The sequence below is a fragment of the Brassica napus genome, chromosome C7 (assembly GCF_020379485.1).
Source record: "Brassica napus cultivar Da-Ae chromosome C7, Da-Ae, whole genome shotgun sequence".
Taxonomy (NCBI): Eukaryota; Viridiplantae; Streptophyta; class Magnoliopsida; order Brassicales; family Brassicaceae; genus Brassica; species Brassica napus.
The window spans coordinates 16,977,345-16,995,574 of NC_063450.1; the positions used below are offsets into that span (position 1 = coordinate 16,977,345).

Sequence of the window (18,230 nt, forward strand, 5' to 3'; positions counted from 1 at the left end):
AAATTTTTCGATTAACGGTGTTGCTAAGTCATGATACTTTGTATCACCACTCCAGTACATAGGAACAACATGGGATGGTTAACAAGGAAAAGAAAAATGTCCAGATAAAAATTCATTGGATACACAAAATGTTAAGAAAAAAAAAAAGATTATTTGAGAGACTTAATAACAAATAGAGAGAAAAACAAATCCAACATAGATAAAGGAGGTTTTGGTACTCAGAGGTTGAGAGGTGAAGTATACAAAATGTGACAGTGAAGCTGATGTGGAGGAGGAGGATCCAGTGTCATGACAGGTTCGGACCACAAAATGTTTCCTCTAATCTGGCATGTGTCCTTGTGTCTCTCCAAACAGACCTCCGCACACCAAATCTCTAACTTACGAGGAGCAAGCACGTCCCAGAAGATCAACATGTTGGGACCAGAGTTGCTCAGTTTGTGCCCGGGAAATTTTTCATCGAGTTCAGTTATCTCAAATCCTGCAGCTTGCATCAGCGGTTTGTTGGACTCCCAGAGATCCCCCAAGCGTCCACCATAGTTGACGAGCTTGGAGGCAGCGAGAGTTTCCCTGAGAGACTCCAAGCCCATCACCTCTCTCCACTCCATCACATGGGTGGTTACGGGCCTCTCCCATTCATGTGCCTCACACCACAATATCCGCCCACCTAAGGCACTGCAATACACGATATTATCTATCACGTGCCAACCCTTATAAACTTGGGAAGTTTTCTTATTCCCTTTTTTCCATTTGCTTTCACTTGGTATGTAGGATACACATGCCCCTGCACCATTGATAGCAACCAACTTTTCCTCCTTGTCCTCTTTTATCACTATGCTTTCCCACATTGAGGGACGACTACAATTAGGGGGGGAATCGGCAGGGCATCCCAAGTCTGCTTCTTTGGGTCGAAAACCTCTCCCCACCTGCTGGAGTTACGGTCATCACACCCTCCAAGTATGTATATCTTCCCGTCCACCACACCAGACGCAGCTGAATATCGAGGCACCCCCATGGAGGGGAGAGTGCTCCACGTGTGAGATCGACAATCCAGGAACATGACACTGGACGAGGCTCTTCCGCCTATCCTTCCACCCATGACGTAGATCCCGCAACCATGGGCCACCATGGAAGCTGCGTCCAGAGGCTGGTAGAAGTAAGACCGCACTGGGACCAGCCGCCGATCAAGGGGTTTTAGGGAGAGGGTGAACCAGCCTGGGTTTGGATCTGGAGGGATGCGTAAGCATAGATGAATGAGGTTTTCTGTGCATCCCAAAAGGGTTCGGAATTTGTACAACTCAGGGGTCGTCAATAGAGATCGGTGCCGCTTGGATACGAGAGATAAGGAAGCGTGTTCCGATCTCGAAACGCGGGCCAGGCAACTTAGAACCATCTCTTCCGGCAGCCCACTACTCGGAGACTGCTTCCGTTTCTTCGTTTGTGATGGATCTTCCTCGGCGTCGCATCGGCTCATCATCATCACCGGGTCCGTTTTTAATTTGACTCGCTGTTTTATGTTTAGGATTTTGCTCATCTCTCACCCTCGATTTATATAAAAGTAGGTGCTTCTTTTTTCTTTACAAATATTTTCCTTATTTTAGGTTTTCATATTTTTCAATAAATATTTTATTTTTCTCTTCAATTGGATCTTTTATATTTCCTTTCCAATCCCCCTAGACTATATTTTACAAATTGATTTTCCCATACAATCAATTTCACAAAAACAAATATGGCATGACTACTGAAATGAAATATAACATTGATAATTTCATTTAATATTGTCTTATTTTATTTCCAAACTTATTAGAATATAGTAATAATTCATATATTACTTTAATATTGATATTTCTTTATGGTAATTTTTTTTTAAATATGTTAATAGCTCAGACATCACCTGTAAAATAAATACATTCAATTTAAATTTCAAATTTCGAAATATTTTTTTTTTATAATTATACAATTTGTATTATTAAATCTTACAAAATATTTTTACAATTTAAAAAATAAATAAATATCTAATCGTAAGATATTTTTCTTATATATCTATAATTTTATAAATATTATTTAGGCTAAATTTTTGATAATTATACAATTTATATCATTTTTATTAGTTTTATACAATTAATTTAATATATATCAAATCTATATTAAATATTAGTAAGAAAAAAAAAAAATCTACAATATTTAATAAAATTTACTTTTAAATATAAGTTAAATTAAAAAAATTCCTTACAAAACATTTGGTTCTTCAAATTTACAATTAACATGATCGCGACACATGACAATATATAATAAGACTGTGACATGTGTTAAAAGAAATATTTTTAATTTTCCACTCTCATAATAATAAAATAAAAGATTGTCATATTTTTCCAAAATATTTCCACTCTCATAATAATAAAATAAAAGATTAATTGTTTTTTTAAATTATTATTAAAATAAAACGAATCATATTTTCTTCAATAAGAAAAATTTACAAAATATTTCACTCTAATTTTCATTTCTTAGTATCACGTTAATTTAGATTTTAATTGAGTAAAAGACATTTATAACCTTTGAATTAACTTTGACAAAAAAAACATAAGTTTAATTAATCTAAACTTAAAACATCAACTATAAACCATAAATCATCAACTCTAAACCTTAAACCAAGAAACTTTCAAATCTATACCCTAAAACATCAAAGTAAACCCTAAACCCTAAATCGAAACTTAAAACATCAACTCTAAACCCTAAAACATGAAACATCAATTCGAAACCCTAAACCCCGAAACATCAACTCTAAACCCTAAACCCTAAACCTTCAAATCTAAACTCTAAATTCTAAACGTAAACCCTAAACCCTAAACACTATATTTTTCTAAAATTCGAACCCTAAACCCTAAAACCCTAAACCTTCAAATCTAAACCTTAAAACATCAACTCTAAACCCTAAACGTAAACCCTAAACCCAAAAACCCTAAACCTTCAAATCTAAACCCTAAAACATCAACTCTAGGGTTTAGGATTTAGGGTTTACGTTTAGGGTTTAGAATTGAAGGTTTAGGATTTAGGGCTTAGAGTTGATGTTTTAGGGTTTAGGGTTGTAGTTTAGGGTTTAAGGTTTAGAGTTGATGTTTTAGGGTTTAGAGTTGAAGGTTTAGGATTTAGGGTTTAGAGTTGATGTTTTGGGGTTTAGGGTTCAGAGTTGATGTTTCAAGGTTTTAGGGTTTATGTTTAGGGTTTAGAGTTTAAGGTTTAGGGTTTAGGGCTTAGAGTTGTTGTTTTATGGTTTAGGGTTAATTTTTTAGGCTTTAGGGTTTAAAGTTTACTTTTTAAGGTTTAGAGTTGATAGTTTAGGGTTTTGTATTGATGGTTTAGGGTTTAGAGTTGAAGTTTAGGGTTTAGGGTTTAGAGTTGATGTTTAGGGTTTAGTGTTGAAGGTTTAGGGTTTAGGGTTTAGGGTTTAGGGTTTAGAGTTGATGTGTATCTAATGAATTTTTATCTGGACATTTTTCTTTTCCTTGTTAACCATCCCATGTTGTTCCTATGTACTCGAGTGGTGATACAAAATCATGGCTTAGCAACACCGTTAATCGAAAAATTTCAGCTGTTCATGTTTCTTGTTTAGAAACGTTTCGGCACGGAGAAAGTTTGATACCTTCTTGAAGGTTTGTTTAACTGAACTCTCGTGGCACTTAGCAGAAACAAGATGGAAAAGTCATCATTAATCAGATGTTTTGTAAGGAATTTTTTTAATTTAATTTATATTTAAATTATAACTTACAAAACATTTGGTTCTTCAAATTTACTAATTAACATGATCGCGAATATGACAATTATATAATAAGACGGTGACATGTGTTAAAAAAATATTTAACACTGATTTTCCTATTTTTCAACTATCATAATAATAAAATAAAAGATAATTGTAAGAAAATCATATTTTTTCCTTTTTAAAATATTTCCACTCGCATAATGTTAATTTTCATTTATTCAAATCCTAACTAAAAAGGTCAAAACAAACCAAAAAACAATCTTATTATAATAAAATGATTTTTTAAATTATTATTAAAATAAAACGAATGATGACAAAAAAGTAAAATAAAACGAATTTTAAAATAATTTCTTCAATACGGAAAATCTTATTATAATAAAATGATTTTTTTTAAAAGTCATCGTAGTTTTAATTTTTATAAAACCTATTTCAAAACCGATTTGTACAAATAATTTATTTAATACTAATTTTCCTTTGTCCCTTCGGGGACATCCGATAAAAATATTACTAATTTTCCTTTCTTAATATCATGAAGAAAAGATAAATGTAAAGAGATAAAAAAAGATTAGATTGTAATTGTCCTTTTTAAATTATAAACCTAAAAATATATAAAAAATTGTTTTATGCTAATTGTATTTTATTCAAATCCTAATTAAAAAGGTCATAAACCAAAAAAAAATATTTACATATAAAAACGATTTTTAATAAAAGTAATATTAATTTTCATTTTAACAAAACCTGTACCAAAAACCAATTTGTACAAATAACTTATTTAATACTAATTTTACCGATTTCAAAGAAATATTAGATAATAATTATAATAGTTTAGTTAGTTTTAAATTTAATAATGTATACAAAACCCAAACAAGTATATTTTTAAATTGTAACGATTAATAATAGGTTTATTGTTGCCTGTCTAATAAATGTAATTTTAATTGTAATTAATCAGTTATTTATTTTTATCATCGTTTATATTAGCAAACTCAAAAAAATATTAAAAGAATAAAGAGTATTACTATTTCAATAAACACATTTATATACATGTTTTTCGTGTTGAACATTAATTATCATCTAAAAATTAAATATATTTACTATGAAATATTAGAACAAGTTGAAAATGTATTTTCGTCAATATTTAAGTGGTTAAACAAATATATGATGTCTTCCTTTTAAAACACGTGATAATAATCAGACCGCTCCTTTGGAAGATCGGCGTACATACTCACCATCTTATGGATGCCGTAGTATCATGATAGCAAGACCCTACTCATATCAAGTTTACGCAAAACGATAGGCACATGTCAAGATACAAGGGTTTGGAGTGAATCTTGGGTTCCAGATGTAGTGGCTCGACCACCTAGACCTGCTGATCACATTGTATACAGACTACTTCAACTCGTTGTTCAATCCTTTATTAGGAATGATACTAAGGAGTGGGATATACAACTTCTACGGGATTTTTTTCACCCAGATGATATCCCTTTGATACTTGGGCTGAAACCCTCTCGCTCTCGAGCTCCAAATGGATATGTTTGGAACCACACAAAATCAGGAGTTTATTCAGTTAAAACCGGCTATGACCTAATTCAATCGAACAAGTTGATCCTTTTACAAAAAGGAGTTTTAGAAACAAGTATGACGAGCCTACAAAGCCACGTGTGGAAGATAAATGCCCCGAGTAAGATGAAACACTTTTTGTGGCAGGCTATCTCAGGATTTGTGGCAACGGCAGAGAGGCTCAAGAATAGACACCTAGGCACCGATAGGGGTTGTCCTAGATGTGCTGGCCCAGTGGAGTCGATTAATCATCTTCTATTTGAATGCCCACCAGCTCTTCAGGTTTGGGTTTTATCGGACTATCCGTCCCTCCGGGTTACTTTCCGAGTACATACATATATCAGAACATAAACTTTCCGAAGCTTTCTCTGGACCACTCCATACCGACCTCACATCTCTCCCAATCCTTTGGAGCTACAAATACATGCGGCCTTTTTCAGGCACATTTAAATCTTCTGCGACCTCCATTCTTCCATTTTTTTCTCGAAATATTCTATATATTAGAAACAACATAGTCGTGATGGAAAGCATTTGTTAATACAATAGGAACATAGTTATGAAAAATATAAGAACTATTTTGGTCGGAATTCCTTGTCGCCATTAAATCTGCCGGCACATTACTTTCTCGTCTAACCCATTGTGTTCAACATGATGAAAATTTGCATTCTAGTTCCAGACTTCTCTCAAATAGTTATACATTCCAAAGCTAATTTTTCTTCTTGTGACCAGGTCGACCACATTTTTGCAACTTCCTTCACCCTTCTATATCCTTTTGCTTATGCTGATTGCATTGCAATGATTAAGGCTTTAAATTCTCCTTCCAAGGATGAGTGTGTTAGGTTGATACTTACACTCCCGGCTCCCCTAAATACACCTTCAGAATCTCTGAACAACCAGCCTACATCTGCCACATTAACGTTAGCTCTATATGAACCATCATAATTGCACTTGATCGAATTAGCCGGTGGTCTTTTCCAATTATTGCGGCGACGTTCTCCAGTTGCCATTGTGGTTGGAAGATATGTTGTGTCCTAAAGTTCACATGTTCAACGCTTCTTTTTGTTTTCCCAGACAACTTGGGTGACAAAACGCGTCTCACTGGACCATGAAAGAACTCATGAGCTCAAAATCTTCTTGTTAAGCCGTTTATTGGTGGTATCGCAGGTAAAAGTTTCAGGATCGTTGCGGTCTGCTTCTTGGGCATAATGTGTTGTTTTGGGAAATTACAGAAGCACACTACCTTTGATTTTTCTTCATTTGTTTTCTGTAAAACTTTTCTCAAGTGCTTATTAGTATAGATAAGGCTTATCTATAAGTTATACTTATCTAAGATATTTGATTAGTTAGAGTTATGTTTATCTCGTAGAGATTCTCTACTAATCCCTTGTATAAATATACATCTTGTGTTAATGAAATACAATAAGTTTACACAAACTCTATATGGTATCACAACATTTATGATCCAGACCTAAAAATTTCTTTTCTTCTGATTTCTTTCTCTTCTTCTTCTTACGTTAAAATTTCTTTTCTTTCTCAAAAAACTCTTCCCCTCAAAGATGTCATCAGAATCTTCAATATCTTCAAAGACTGCAGGGTCGGCTCCTGTCTTTGACATAACCAAGAGTACTCTCATCTCTCTTAATATGTCTAACATCACAAAGTTATCTGCAACAAACTTCATAAAATGGCGTCTGCAAGTTCAATCTCATTTGGAAACTCATGAACTGCAGTGTTTCATTGATGAAACAGACAACGCTCCTTCTCAAAAACTTACAACTGAATCAGGCACGGAGGAACCAAATCCCAGCTTTGCTGTTTGGAACCGTCAAGATAAGATGTTATACAGTGCTCTACTAGGTTCTCTATCACTTGCTGTTCAACCTATTATCGCCAGAGATACTACAACTCGTGAGGTATTGAAGATCCTCGCTCAGACCTATGGAAAGCCGACGAGAGGTCACATCAAACAACTTAAACAACAGATCAAAATCACCAAGGGGACTAAGTCAATCAATGAATACATGCGCAGTATCATTGATAAAGCTGATAAGTTAGCTCTTCTTGGAGCAGCGTATGATCATGAAGATCTACTGGACATCATTACTGATGGACTAGGAGATGATTACCGTGCAGTTGTTGACATGGTCAATGGACGTGACACACCAATATCCATTGACGAACTTCATGAAAAGCTGATTGTTCGGGAACATACCTTGAGCATCACTACTCCAGTCACAACTAATATTCCTACTCCAGTCACTACTAATGCAGCTCAAGCTCGTCCTCAACAGAATCAAAGCTACTCTTCTCCTCGTGGTGCTTACCAAGGATCCTCTCGTGGTGGCTTCAGACCTCAATTTCCATATCTAGGGAAGTGTCAAATATGTGGAGTACAAGGACATGGTGCACGAAGGTGTCATCAATAGCAGAAACCACAACAGTATCAACCAATGACACAACCTGAATTCTATCAGCCGTCTTACAGAGGATCTCCACAATGGGCAGCTCCACATCTTCCTCTTCCAACACCATAGTGGCCACAACAAGCACACCATGTCACAACAAGTACTCCAGACATGTCTCAATGGCTACTGGATAGTGGAGGTTCTCATCACATTGCCAGCGACCTGAACAACTTGTCTCTTCATTCGCCATACAATGGTAGTCAAAACGTGATGGTTGGAAACAGTGCTAATCTTCCAATCACACATACTGGTTCAATTTTCCTTCCCTCTTCTCAACGAAATTTGAAACTCACGAATGTTCTTTGTGTACCTTCTATGCACAAGAACCTTATTTCTGTCAACAAGCTTTGTAAAGCTAATAATGTTTTTGTTGAATTGTGTCCATATGACTTTCAGGTGAAGGATCTACAAACGGGGACAACGCTAGTAACCGGCAAGGCTAATGGCGGTGTGTATGAATGGCCGATGCTTTCCTTTTCCCCAATGGCCTTTTCTTCTTCTAAATCTTCCTTTTTAGATTGGCACTCTCGGTTGGGTCGTCCTAATTTACAAACTCTTCGACATATGATTTCTAAGTTTTCTTTCCATTGTCTTCTTCTTTGTCATCTCATTTAAACTGCAATTCTTGTTCTATTAGTAAAAGTCATAAACTTCTTTTTTCAAGTTCTTCTCTCATATCTAAAGCTCCTCTTGAAATAATTTTCTCAGATGTTTGGACCTCGCCATTAATTTCTGTGGATGGGTTCAAATATTTTGTTATCTTTGTTGATCATTTTACAAGATACATATGGTTTTATCCGATTAAAACAAAGTCCCAAGTGGCTCAGTTTTTTCCTATCTTCAAAGCTCAAGTTGAAAATCGTTTTAAAACAAAAATTGTCACATTCTTCTTTGACAATGGAGGAGAGTTTCTTGCTCTTAAAAATTTTCTATCCTCTAATGGCATATCTCATATGACCACTCCTCCACATACTCCTGAACATAATGGAATTGCTGAGAGACGTAACAGACACATTGTGGAAACAGGTTTAGCTCTCTTGTCTCATGCAAACATGCCTTTGACGTATTGGACGTATGCTTTTGCTGCTGGCGTCTATCTGATAAACAGACTAACAACACTCTATAGTGCTGGCTTTGAGTTGCCTAACCAGAATGGTTGTCCCAAAGATTAGACGTTTTTTTGTTTTACTTCTGTTGCCATATTTTTTCTCTTTTCAAATTTTCTTGTGCGTCTGTATCAGATTTATTTTGGGAGTTAAAAATCTGTCTTAATCAGGGATATTAATAACAAGAAGATGGCTTATGGTAATAGTATATTTCTTGATACGATGTCTTGGTGAAGTCACAATTTATACAACTAGGTTGATGGTGTCGATTCTCTTAGTCTGAATTTGACCAAAGATTTTATTATAGTCAATGGAAAAAGCGAGCGAAGAAGTTTCTATAATTCTGAAACATTTGGCCGGTCGAACCGGGACCGTTCATTTAGGAGAAGAAACGTGTCAATATAGTATTGGCTGGTACTTTCTAGAACGGTACAGAATAAATACGCATGTTATATGTTCACTATTACGACGCGTTTTAGATTTTCCGGACGTTTGCCTTTATAAACCTCTTTGGGGAAGAAACTCTCAGATTTGAGGATAGACAAACTTATTCCGAGCTTGCTGGGGAAGAAAGAGCAGCGGTTTCCTTTCTATCTTTTATCGTATGTTATCTCTCTCCCCCTAGTTTATCGCAATCTATTTAGCATCTTGGGTTCTTGATTTGGATTTTTTCTATTTGCGGATACTCCTTTTTATAGTTTGTACCGAATTATCTCTGGATTTGATCTTCGAAATTCTTGTAAACTTTTTTCAGAATCGCTTTTGGTTGTAGCTAAGATCTTAGATATGTTCGATTGTAAACTTGGTGCGGGGATATTGATTTTGAGCTTTGTAATTTTTTTTTCAGGTAGCTGACTCGTTTCACGGTTGTATACAGACTTGTATTTGAGAATGGCTTAGGTATGATTCCCTTTTTTTTTTTTTTTTCATTCTGTATTGAAGTTAATTGCGAGTTGATTAATTGTTAGTTTGATTGAATTGGTGAAATGTGTGATGTTGCAGGAAGCACACAAGGTCACATTGAATGTTTATGACCTAAGCCGAGGCTTGGCACGTCAGCTCTCTGCTTCGTTTTTGGGATAGGTTATCGAAGGTGTTTGGTGAGTTCTCTCTCTCTCTCTTGGACATATGATTACAAAGCTACATTTTGTGAACGCTGAAAGTCTCAACCTTTTAGCTCCATAGTGTTGCATTAACTTAGACATTACTACATTAGGCTTACAATTACTTGATAGTCAGTCGCAGAACAGGGTGTGAGTTAATTATGTTAGATATTGACACGTTTGTTTGTATGCGTCATAACTAATGAATACTTGATTGTGTATACGCTTTTGCTTTTGAATTGCTTTGCCTTCTATTCTTTTCGTATATGAGAGTCTTCTTCTTCGCTGTGTGAGCTGGTTTAATTAACATTGAGTATGTATCCCTTTGTCAGGCATACGGGGATAGTTGTGTATGGAAATGAGTACTTTTTTGGAGGAGGAATCCAACATTTGCCTGCTGGTACCACCCCATATGGAGCACCACTGCGAACTGTAGAGTTGGGTGAATCACATGTTCCTAAGGATGTGTTCGAGATGTACTTGGAAGAGATCAGTCCACGTTACACTGCTGAATCCTACAATATGCTTACTCACAGCTGCAACAACTTCAGCAACGAGGTCGCTCAGTTTCTGGTTGGTTAAGGGATTCCAGACTACATTCTTCAGCTTCCCAATGAGGTCATGAACAGCCCCATGGGTGGTCTTTTAAGTAAGTAGCTTATACTTTGCACCTCTTTGTCTTTAGCTTTTTGCTGATCTAGTTTCATCTCCTCTGCAGTGCCGATGATACAAAACCTGGAAACAACTCTAAGAGCTGGCGCTGTTCCTAACGCTCCCCAGTTTTGGCCTCAGACAGAACCTTTTGGAGCTTTTAGCAAGGATGAAGGTCCAAAACTACCGAACAAACCCAGTGAAAATCAAATCAAGTCTGAGAAGGCGTCCAAGTCTGAGGATGCCAAAACCTCAGTTCCAACTGAAAAAGCGCCACAGGTTTCTCAAGCTTCTTCTAATAAAGAGAAGGTGAAAGAGGATCCACTCGGTGATGCTAGGACCAAGATTCAGGAAGAGATCACGCGTGAATTTGCAGCTCTCATGGAACAAGGCACACTAAGAGCAAGTGAGGCAGCCGTTATGGCGACATAAGAGTGATGCAAAAGTATGGACATCTCAATGTATATGCTTAGTCTAATAAAACAGATTAAACGGTTCCTTTTGCTGTTGTATTAAAAACGAGATTTTATTACTATTTTCCAGCTACATTTGTGTATCAATGTTCAATGATTTACAGATTAGAAGTCAGAAAGTAAGAGAGCAAAAATATATAAGCATCATGGCTATTGAATTTGGAACAGTTAGGACACTTGGGTCTCTGAAGAATCTACTCTTATGCTATCCGACACAATCTGAGGAGGATCTGTGAACGATGTTACAGGCTCTAACTCAATAGATGTCTCTTTGGATCTGTGAAACACCTCTGCAGGAATATTGATTCCTGCAAAGCCAACCATTACAGCTGCAGCACCAATGAAGTCGGTGAAGCTTGGTTTGTTCCCTGATAAGCTGTCTACAATGGCCGCCAATAGAACCTGTATAGTCAGCCCAGCCGATGCCACTGTGGTTGTTGTCAAAAGTACAGCCTTTGCCCATAGGTAGTCACTGAGTACATTATCTAATAAACCTGAAAACACCAAACACACATTCCAACATCAAATCCTAATGTATTACTTGCACCTTAAAGATTAGAAACATATACCTTTGCCAACCACCAGACTTAACTGTTTCAAGGTTAGTGCGTTGAAGCGTTCTCGCTTTGTAAAGTTTAGTATCAGAGCAGCAGGCAAGAAGATAAAAAAGTTGAAGAGCCCTAGAAACCCAAGAAGCTGAGCCATACTGAACCAGCCGCTTCTTTCATCATCATCAGGAAGCTTCTTGCGTATAAGAGTGATGTAGACGGCGTAAAACACCATCAGCGAGAGAACATCTCCCAGAGGAGGGTTTTTAGCTGTTGCAGTCGAGTTTGATTCTCAGTCGCCAAGACTCACAATTATGGTACCAGACATACAGAGAAGCACACTGACGAGTTTCAACCACGTGAACTTTTCTCCCAAGAATATTAGTGACACCAGAAACGTGAATGGGCTTGATGAGCTGCTTAAAGATAGTATTGGACTGCAGTTAACACAAAATACAAAAAAAATCAAGAGTAGTTTCAGAACATAGCAATAAAGATGAGTTTGCAGTGTTCTTACCGTAACTGTGGTGTACTTAGAGAGAGAGATTGAAAGTAAGCTGAGCCAAGAACCAAAACGGACATATCACAAGGCTAACTTTAGCAACACACATCTGTGTCCAACGTCCCTTCTTGTTAGGGGTGGATTTACATCTTCCCTCAAGGCCCATTAGACATTGAATTAGGTCAACTTCATTATGAAACCCTACACATCTTTTTCCTATAAATAAAGAGCTATCTCCTTATGAGGAAGGAGGATGTTATCTTCTCCATTTTTAGACCTAACACTTCTACAAAAAAACTTTATAGATTTTTAGATTTATTTACACTTGTAATCATTCATGTAATACAATCTTTGATCTATAAATTCTTTTTGGTATTCACATCTCATTTGATTCTTTCAAGATTTCTCTTAAACCTCAAAGAATCTAAACATTATCTTTAGATTCTTTGATTTGTATTGATTCAACAAAAATCACCAGCATAAACACCATTTTTAAATCAAACAGTTGGCGCTAGAAGGAGGGGACAAGGAGAACTATCTTCAAAGATATCAAATTTGAGAGAATCCTAGATCTAACTTCATCATCTCAAAACAAAAGATGAAACTTTCTCATGAAAGTTTGTTTTTGCGGGGGATGGGACTCTCATCAAGAGCCGAGTATTGAAATCATCTTTGAAAAAGATAAGTTTCACAATCTCATCTCATTATTAAATCTCGATTCATAATAATCATGGCATAATAATAAACATGTGCTTAATCTTTGAAAAGGAAGGGAAATGATAAATTTTTTTTTTATATTTCTGACTTTAGGAGTCGTGACCGATGACGACTCTGAAAAAGAGGGAATCGAACACAGACGACGTCGATGGGGCTGTCGCTTCTTTCCCGTATCGGTCGAGTTCCGTTCCATCCCCGCCAACGACGAGCAAGCCTGTGACGGAAGGAGAAAAGAGAGAGGTTGTTCACTACCTCAACGGCAGTCGTGAACTCGAAAGTTCTCAGCTTTGGAGCTCGCGACGGAGAACCGAGATCTCAGCTCAGTTAGCAACGACATCCAACAACTCCTCTCTCGTCTGCTCTGATTAAAGAGTATCGGGCCACAGATTGCAACAAAGCTCGGCAAAGATTATAACAAAGCTCGAGAATGGATCCCGCGAAGCTCACGAGTTTGACCTTGATTCGAGTTTGTTGGGCTATGTTTCCTCACCGGCTTCAGTCTCCACCGCCACGTCTCGAATCTAATCACTCCCCAAACTCAGCCCATGCTTGATTTCGGCTTCATACGATCTCCTCCTCCTCGAGACATTTATGGCCTCACCGGAAGCTCTTGCTGGAGCAAAAGAGAAAGCTTGATTGAAGCCGCTCCATCAACGGCAGCTGAGAGAGAAGTTCAGCTCTGTTCTTGATTCATGAAACCACAGCAATCACAATCACAGTTTGACCTTGGAAAGCTCGTAGTCTCTTGTCACCGTCTCTCCCGGAAGGATTTATTTTGGACATCTGAGAAGCGAGGTTGAGCTTGATCTGAGGAGCCGGGTGTCTGTTTGTATCAAGAAGATCCAGGTGTTGGATCTGTCAAGCAATTCTTTCTCTGGTGTGATTGGAGTTGGTTTTGGAGGTCTTAGAGACTTGAAAACAACTTGTTAGGAGGAACTATCCCATCTTCTATCAAGAACTGCAGTTCACTTCAGTCTTTGATCTCCTTAGATACTGATTCTGGTGAAGCAACATCTCTTGATATTGTTGGTCATGAAAGAATACTCCTCAGTATCTCTTCCTTGATAGCCGTAAGCGCTGCTGCAGCCATTGTGATTGGGGTGATAGCCATCACGGTTCTCCACTTGAGAGTGAGGGCTACAACTTTATCTTGAACAGCATTACCTATCGCTTTATCTGGAGGGATGGTCTGAAGATCAGGAGCTAAGCATAAAGAGAGACTGAGCTGGTCAAGGTCCTGTTCTTTCCAGCGAGCTCTTCGACAAATATGCCGCAACCTGCACAAGCTCCTCGAGAATTCAAAGTCTAATGTGGCTCTGCTCAAAGTTCTTCTCATCTGATCCATCACTTGTCACGACCAACAACTCACCCTAACTTGGTCTCGGAATTAACCAATCTCTCTCATCTCTTCTCGTGAGCTTACTAACGAGACACTATGAAGCCCACATGGACTTGGCAAAGAGAAGTGACCGGCTCTGTCCCTTTGTTACGAGACTACTGCAACAAGTTGGACATGAACAAGATTAAGAAGCTAGAGCTTGACATCACAAATACGGTTATGGGCTTGCCTTGGAAGTATAAGACACGGCTTTACCCACGACTCTATACGTCACCACACTTCCAGAAGCTCTTGCTTCTACCTCACGCGTCATGACCGTCTGCGTCTCTTCATAAAGTTGGAGGCCTCTCGTCCACTTCTTCGTCAAGTGCCGATCAAGAGTTCCTTTCTCGATCCAAGGCTTTGTGCAATCTTGGCAAAAGTGATGTGATGAGGAAAAATCAAGACTTCGATGCTCTCATCTCTGAACTCTGCTATGGACGTAAACTTCATAGCATAGAGCTCTTGCTTCTTCACCAAGCAAGCTTTACCAATTGACAAGATAAGTTTTCCTAACAACCTTATCAAATCATTATTATCCTGACGTTTAAGGCGTAGTCAATTTATAGTTTTCTTCTTTAATAATTTATTATCTAACCACGATAATAAAATATTTAAAGAAGCGATAATGATCGTTACAGCGTATTGACTTATGTTCAAAGTCACTGTATTTGATTATATCAACGTTCATGACATGTGGTTGCTAACAAGACTTAATTTTCTTGAAGCTTTGTCCATCCCCTCGCCCTGGTCTTTGCATGTTCTCGCTGCAAACCATCTCAAGATCATAGGCAGAATGCCTTCTCGTTTCACCGCTAGAAGCTCAAAACCTGATCTTGGCGACAAAGCATGATCTTGCAATCTCGGTTTGATCTCGCAAACATCTTACATGCCGACCAGTCGCGGCAACATGCGGATCAACAAGACGACTCATCCCGTTGATTTCATTACTCCATCTACACATGGATTGCATCAATGCTACGAAGACATGTCCACCTTGGTGACTTGATTGTGACGGGCCGTCCATGGTGGTACGTTCATAATTATGTCTATGGCAACTTGTTCTTGGCAGTTAGTCGATCGACGCTTCATCCATGGCAACTTGCTCCGGTGGTTCAGAACACTGTCCTCACAGATCGTTCGCGCAACTATCCCGGAGTAAGAAGCCTGATCGGAATCAGAAGTATGTTGATGACAGCTCGCCCGGGACAGTCCGTCTATGACACTTCATTTATGGCAACCTAACTATGACGTTCCGCTCATGACAATCATCTGCGACATGGGTACGTGCCTAGTTCATTGTCTAATAAACCCTATACATAAAATTCACAGATATCGATTTCGACTCTCTCAACGAACTTGGGGGGGGGGGGACTTACTGTTAGGGGTGGATTTACATCTTCCCTCAAGGCCCATTAGACATTGAATTAGGTCCACTTCATTATGAAACCCTACAAATCTTTCTCCTATAAATAAGGAGCTATCTCCTTATGAGGAGGGAGGATGTTATCTTCTCCATTTTTAGACCTAACACTTCTACAAAAAGTTTATAGATTCTTAGATTTATTTACACTTGTAATCATTCATGTAATACAATCTTTGATCTATAAATTTTTTTTGATATTCACATCTCATTTGATTCTTTCAAGATTTCTCTTAAACCTCAAAGAATCTAACCATTATCTTTAGATTCTTTGATTTGTATTGATTCAACAAAAATCACCGGCATAAACACCATTTTTGGATCAAACACTTCTCATCTAACCCTTTGCCACCACTATCGTTAACACCATCAACAACCTCAAGCTCTAAACTTTCCAATCCAGATTCAATCTCATCTCCATCCTCTCTTGCAACAACCCCTGATTCTTCAGATTTCACATCACTTTGTCCAAGCAAAACAGCTTTCTCTGATTCTACCAATTCAAGCAAATGAGACCTTTTGTTTCTCCAAAAGAGTAAACTTCCGTACGAATCTTCGAGGTAGCGACTGATCTCGAAGAGAGGAAGATAAATGATGAAGAGAGAGTTGCAAATGAAAGTGATCAAGAAGGGAGAGACGCCGGCGTCCACCACAGACTATACTACGAAGCTGGCTGCCATCCAAATCGTGGCGACGGTGAATATGTATATCAGACCTAATACCCATCTCTATACTTCACTTGACATATCTCTTCGAATCGCAATTAGTTGGGATTGAGCTCAACAGATCTCACCTATCAAGATCAATGAAAAGCATTGTGTTGGAGTAAGCTTGAAAAGGAAAGAAGATTGAGATGCAAGGCATTATCCTAATCCTACCGAGTTATGGAGATAGATACATAATATTATTAGGAGTTATCTAAAGTTATGTAATCTATTAGGATTAGGATAAACACAAGCTCTATATAAGTAGATGTCGGTTGTGTGACATACCTTAATAGAGTTTGGGGATTAAGCTTGAGTTTTGAGTTAGTTTCTCAAGTTAATAATAAGAGATTTATACTTATTTGACCCTTGAATTCTATATTTGGTATCAGAGCACTAAGGTTCAAAAGAGATGAGTGGTGATATCGTCATGGCGACGAACTTGAATCCAAAGGAAGGAGGAGGATCTTCATCTATAAAGTGCCAAATGCTTAATTCAACAAAATATACAGTGTGGACAATAAGGATGAAGATAGCTCTTAAAGTACACAAAGTCTGGGAAGCTATTGAAGATGAAGCAACCGAAGGAGAGAAGAATAACATGGCGATGGCGCTACTACTTCAATCTATACCGGAGGCGTTGATACTTCAAGTCGGCGAGCTTGATACATCGAAGAAGGTATGAGAGACAATTAAAACCAGATACATCGGAGCTGAGAGAGTCAAAGAAGCGCGGTTGCAAACATTGATGAGTGAGTTTGATCGCCTCAAGATGAAAGATACAGAGTCAGTTGATGATTTTGGAGGCAAATTGGCTGAAATTGCATCAAAGTCTGCAGCCCTAGGTGTTAACATTGAAGAACTGAAGATGGTGAAGAAACTCTTAAGCGGTCTCCCACGGAGGAAGTACATCCATATTGTGGCATCATTAGAGCAAGTATTAGACCTAAATAATACTAGCTTTGAAGATATCATGGGTCGTATGAAGGCTTATGAAGAGAGGATACATGAGGATGAGGAACAATCTGATGATCAGCCAAAGCTAATGTATTCAAACGATGACTCGCGTGAAACACAAGTCACACATCCATCTTGTGACTACAACAAAGACCAACGTGATTACAATAGAAAGGACATAGGACGTGGCAGAGGAGGAAGGTCTTATCACAGAGGGCGAGGCAGAGGAAGATACAATGGAGGCAGAGACACATCAAGGGTGATGTGTTATAGGTGTGATAAGATGGGACACTACACCTCTGATTGCCCGGACCGCCTTCTCAAGCTACAAGAAACATTGGAGAATGACAATAGTGATACACAGGATGCAGACGAGCTAATGATGCACGAAGTTGTCTATCTCAATGAGAGGAATTTCTTGCCGGAGAAGTATGAAACAAATGATGATTCAAAGGACATATGGTACTTGGATAATGGAGCTAGTAATCATATTACTGGTGATAGGAGATATTTTTCAATGATGGACAAGACAATTACTGGAAAAGTGAGGTTTGGTGATGATTCACGAATTGACATCAAAGGAAAAGGTACTATCTTGTTTGTAGACATGAAGGGAGAAGCAAGAAAGATGAATGATGTGTACTACATACCTGAGCTAAAAAGCAATATCATTAGCTTAGGTCAAGCAACGGAGTCAGGCTACGACATACGTTTGAGAGGAGAACACCTAACTATGCATGATCAACACGGGAGACTCCTTGTGAAGGCAAACAGGTCGAAGAATCGACTATATAAGGTACGGATGGGGATAAAAGACTCATCACAACTTCACCTGAGCGAGATAAGCGAGTCAAACAGATGGCATGCTAGACTTGGGCATGTCAACACTGCA

At 38.0% G+C, this 18,230-nt stretch overlaps 2 protein-coding genes and 1 pseudogene across 2 annotated transcripts; 1 reads left to right on the forward strand and 2 right to left on the reverse strand.

Annotated features, from left to right (window-relative positions):
- Positions 1-86: 86 nt before the first annotated feature.
- On the reverse strand, positions 87-1,355 carry LOC125589856 (putative F-box/kelch-repeat protein At3g24610). Its single transcript, XM_048762454.1, has 3 exons — positions 1,124-1,355; positions 873-1,093; positions 87-793 (listed from the first exon to the last, which is right to left on the reverse strand). Exons 2-3 carry the CDS (start codon positions 940-942, stop codon positions 219-221), a joined length of 645 nt encoding a protein of 214 aa, XP_048618411.1. The 5' UTR covers positions 943-1,093; positions 1,124-1,355; the 3' UTR covers positions 87-218.
- Positions 1,356-9,875: 8,520 nt separating this feature from the next.
- On the forward strand, positions 9,876-11,228 carry LOC106428626 (annotated as a pseudogene).
- A 49-nt stretch (positions 11,229-11,277) lies between these two features.
- On the reverse strand, positions 11,278-11,892 carry LOC106428625 (uncharacterized vacuolar membrane protein YML018C-like). The gene is made up of 2 exons (XM_048764024.1): positions 11,679-11,892; positions 11,278-11,603 (listed from the first exon to the last, which is right to left on the reverse strand). Exons 1-2 carry the CDS (start codon positions 11,890-11,892, stop codon positions 11,278-11,280), a joined length of 540 nt encoding a protein of 179 aa, XP_048619981.1.
- Positions 11,893-18,230: the final 6,338 nt, after the last annotated feature.

Coding starts and splice junctions, on each gene's coding strand:
- LOC125589856 (XM_048762454.1), bottom strand. CDS start 942: ATGACCGTAACTCCAGCAGGTGGGGAGAGGTTTTCGACCCAAAGAAGC. Junction 794..872: donor ACTTGGGATGCCCTGCCGAT/TCCCCCCCTAAT, acceptor AGTTGGTTGCTA/TCAATGGTGCAGGGGCATGT.
- LOC106428625 (XM_048764024.1), bottom strand. CDS start 11,892: ATGGTGTTTTACGCCGTCTACATCACTCTTATACGCAAGAAGCTTCCT. Junction 11,604..11,678: donor AAGTCTGGTGGTTGGCAAAG/GTATATGTTTCT, acceptor TGGTGTTTTCAG/GTTTATTAGATAATGTACTC.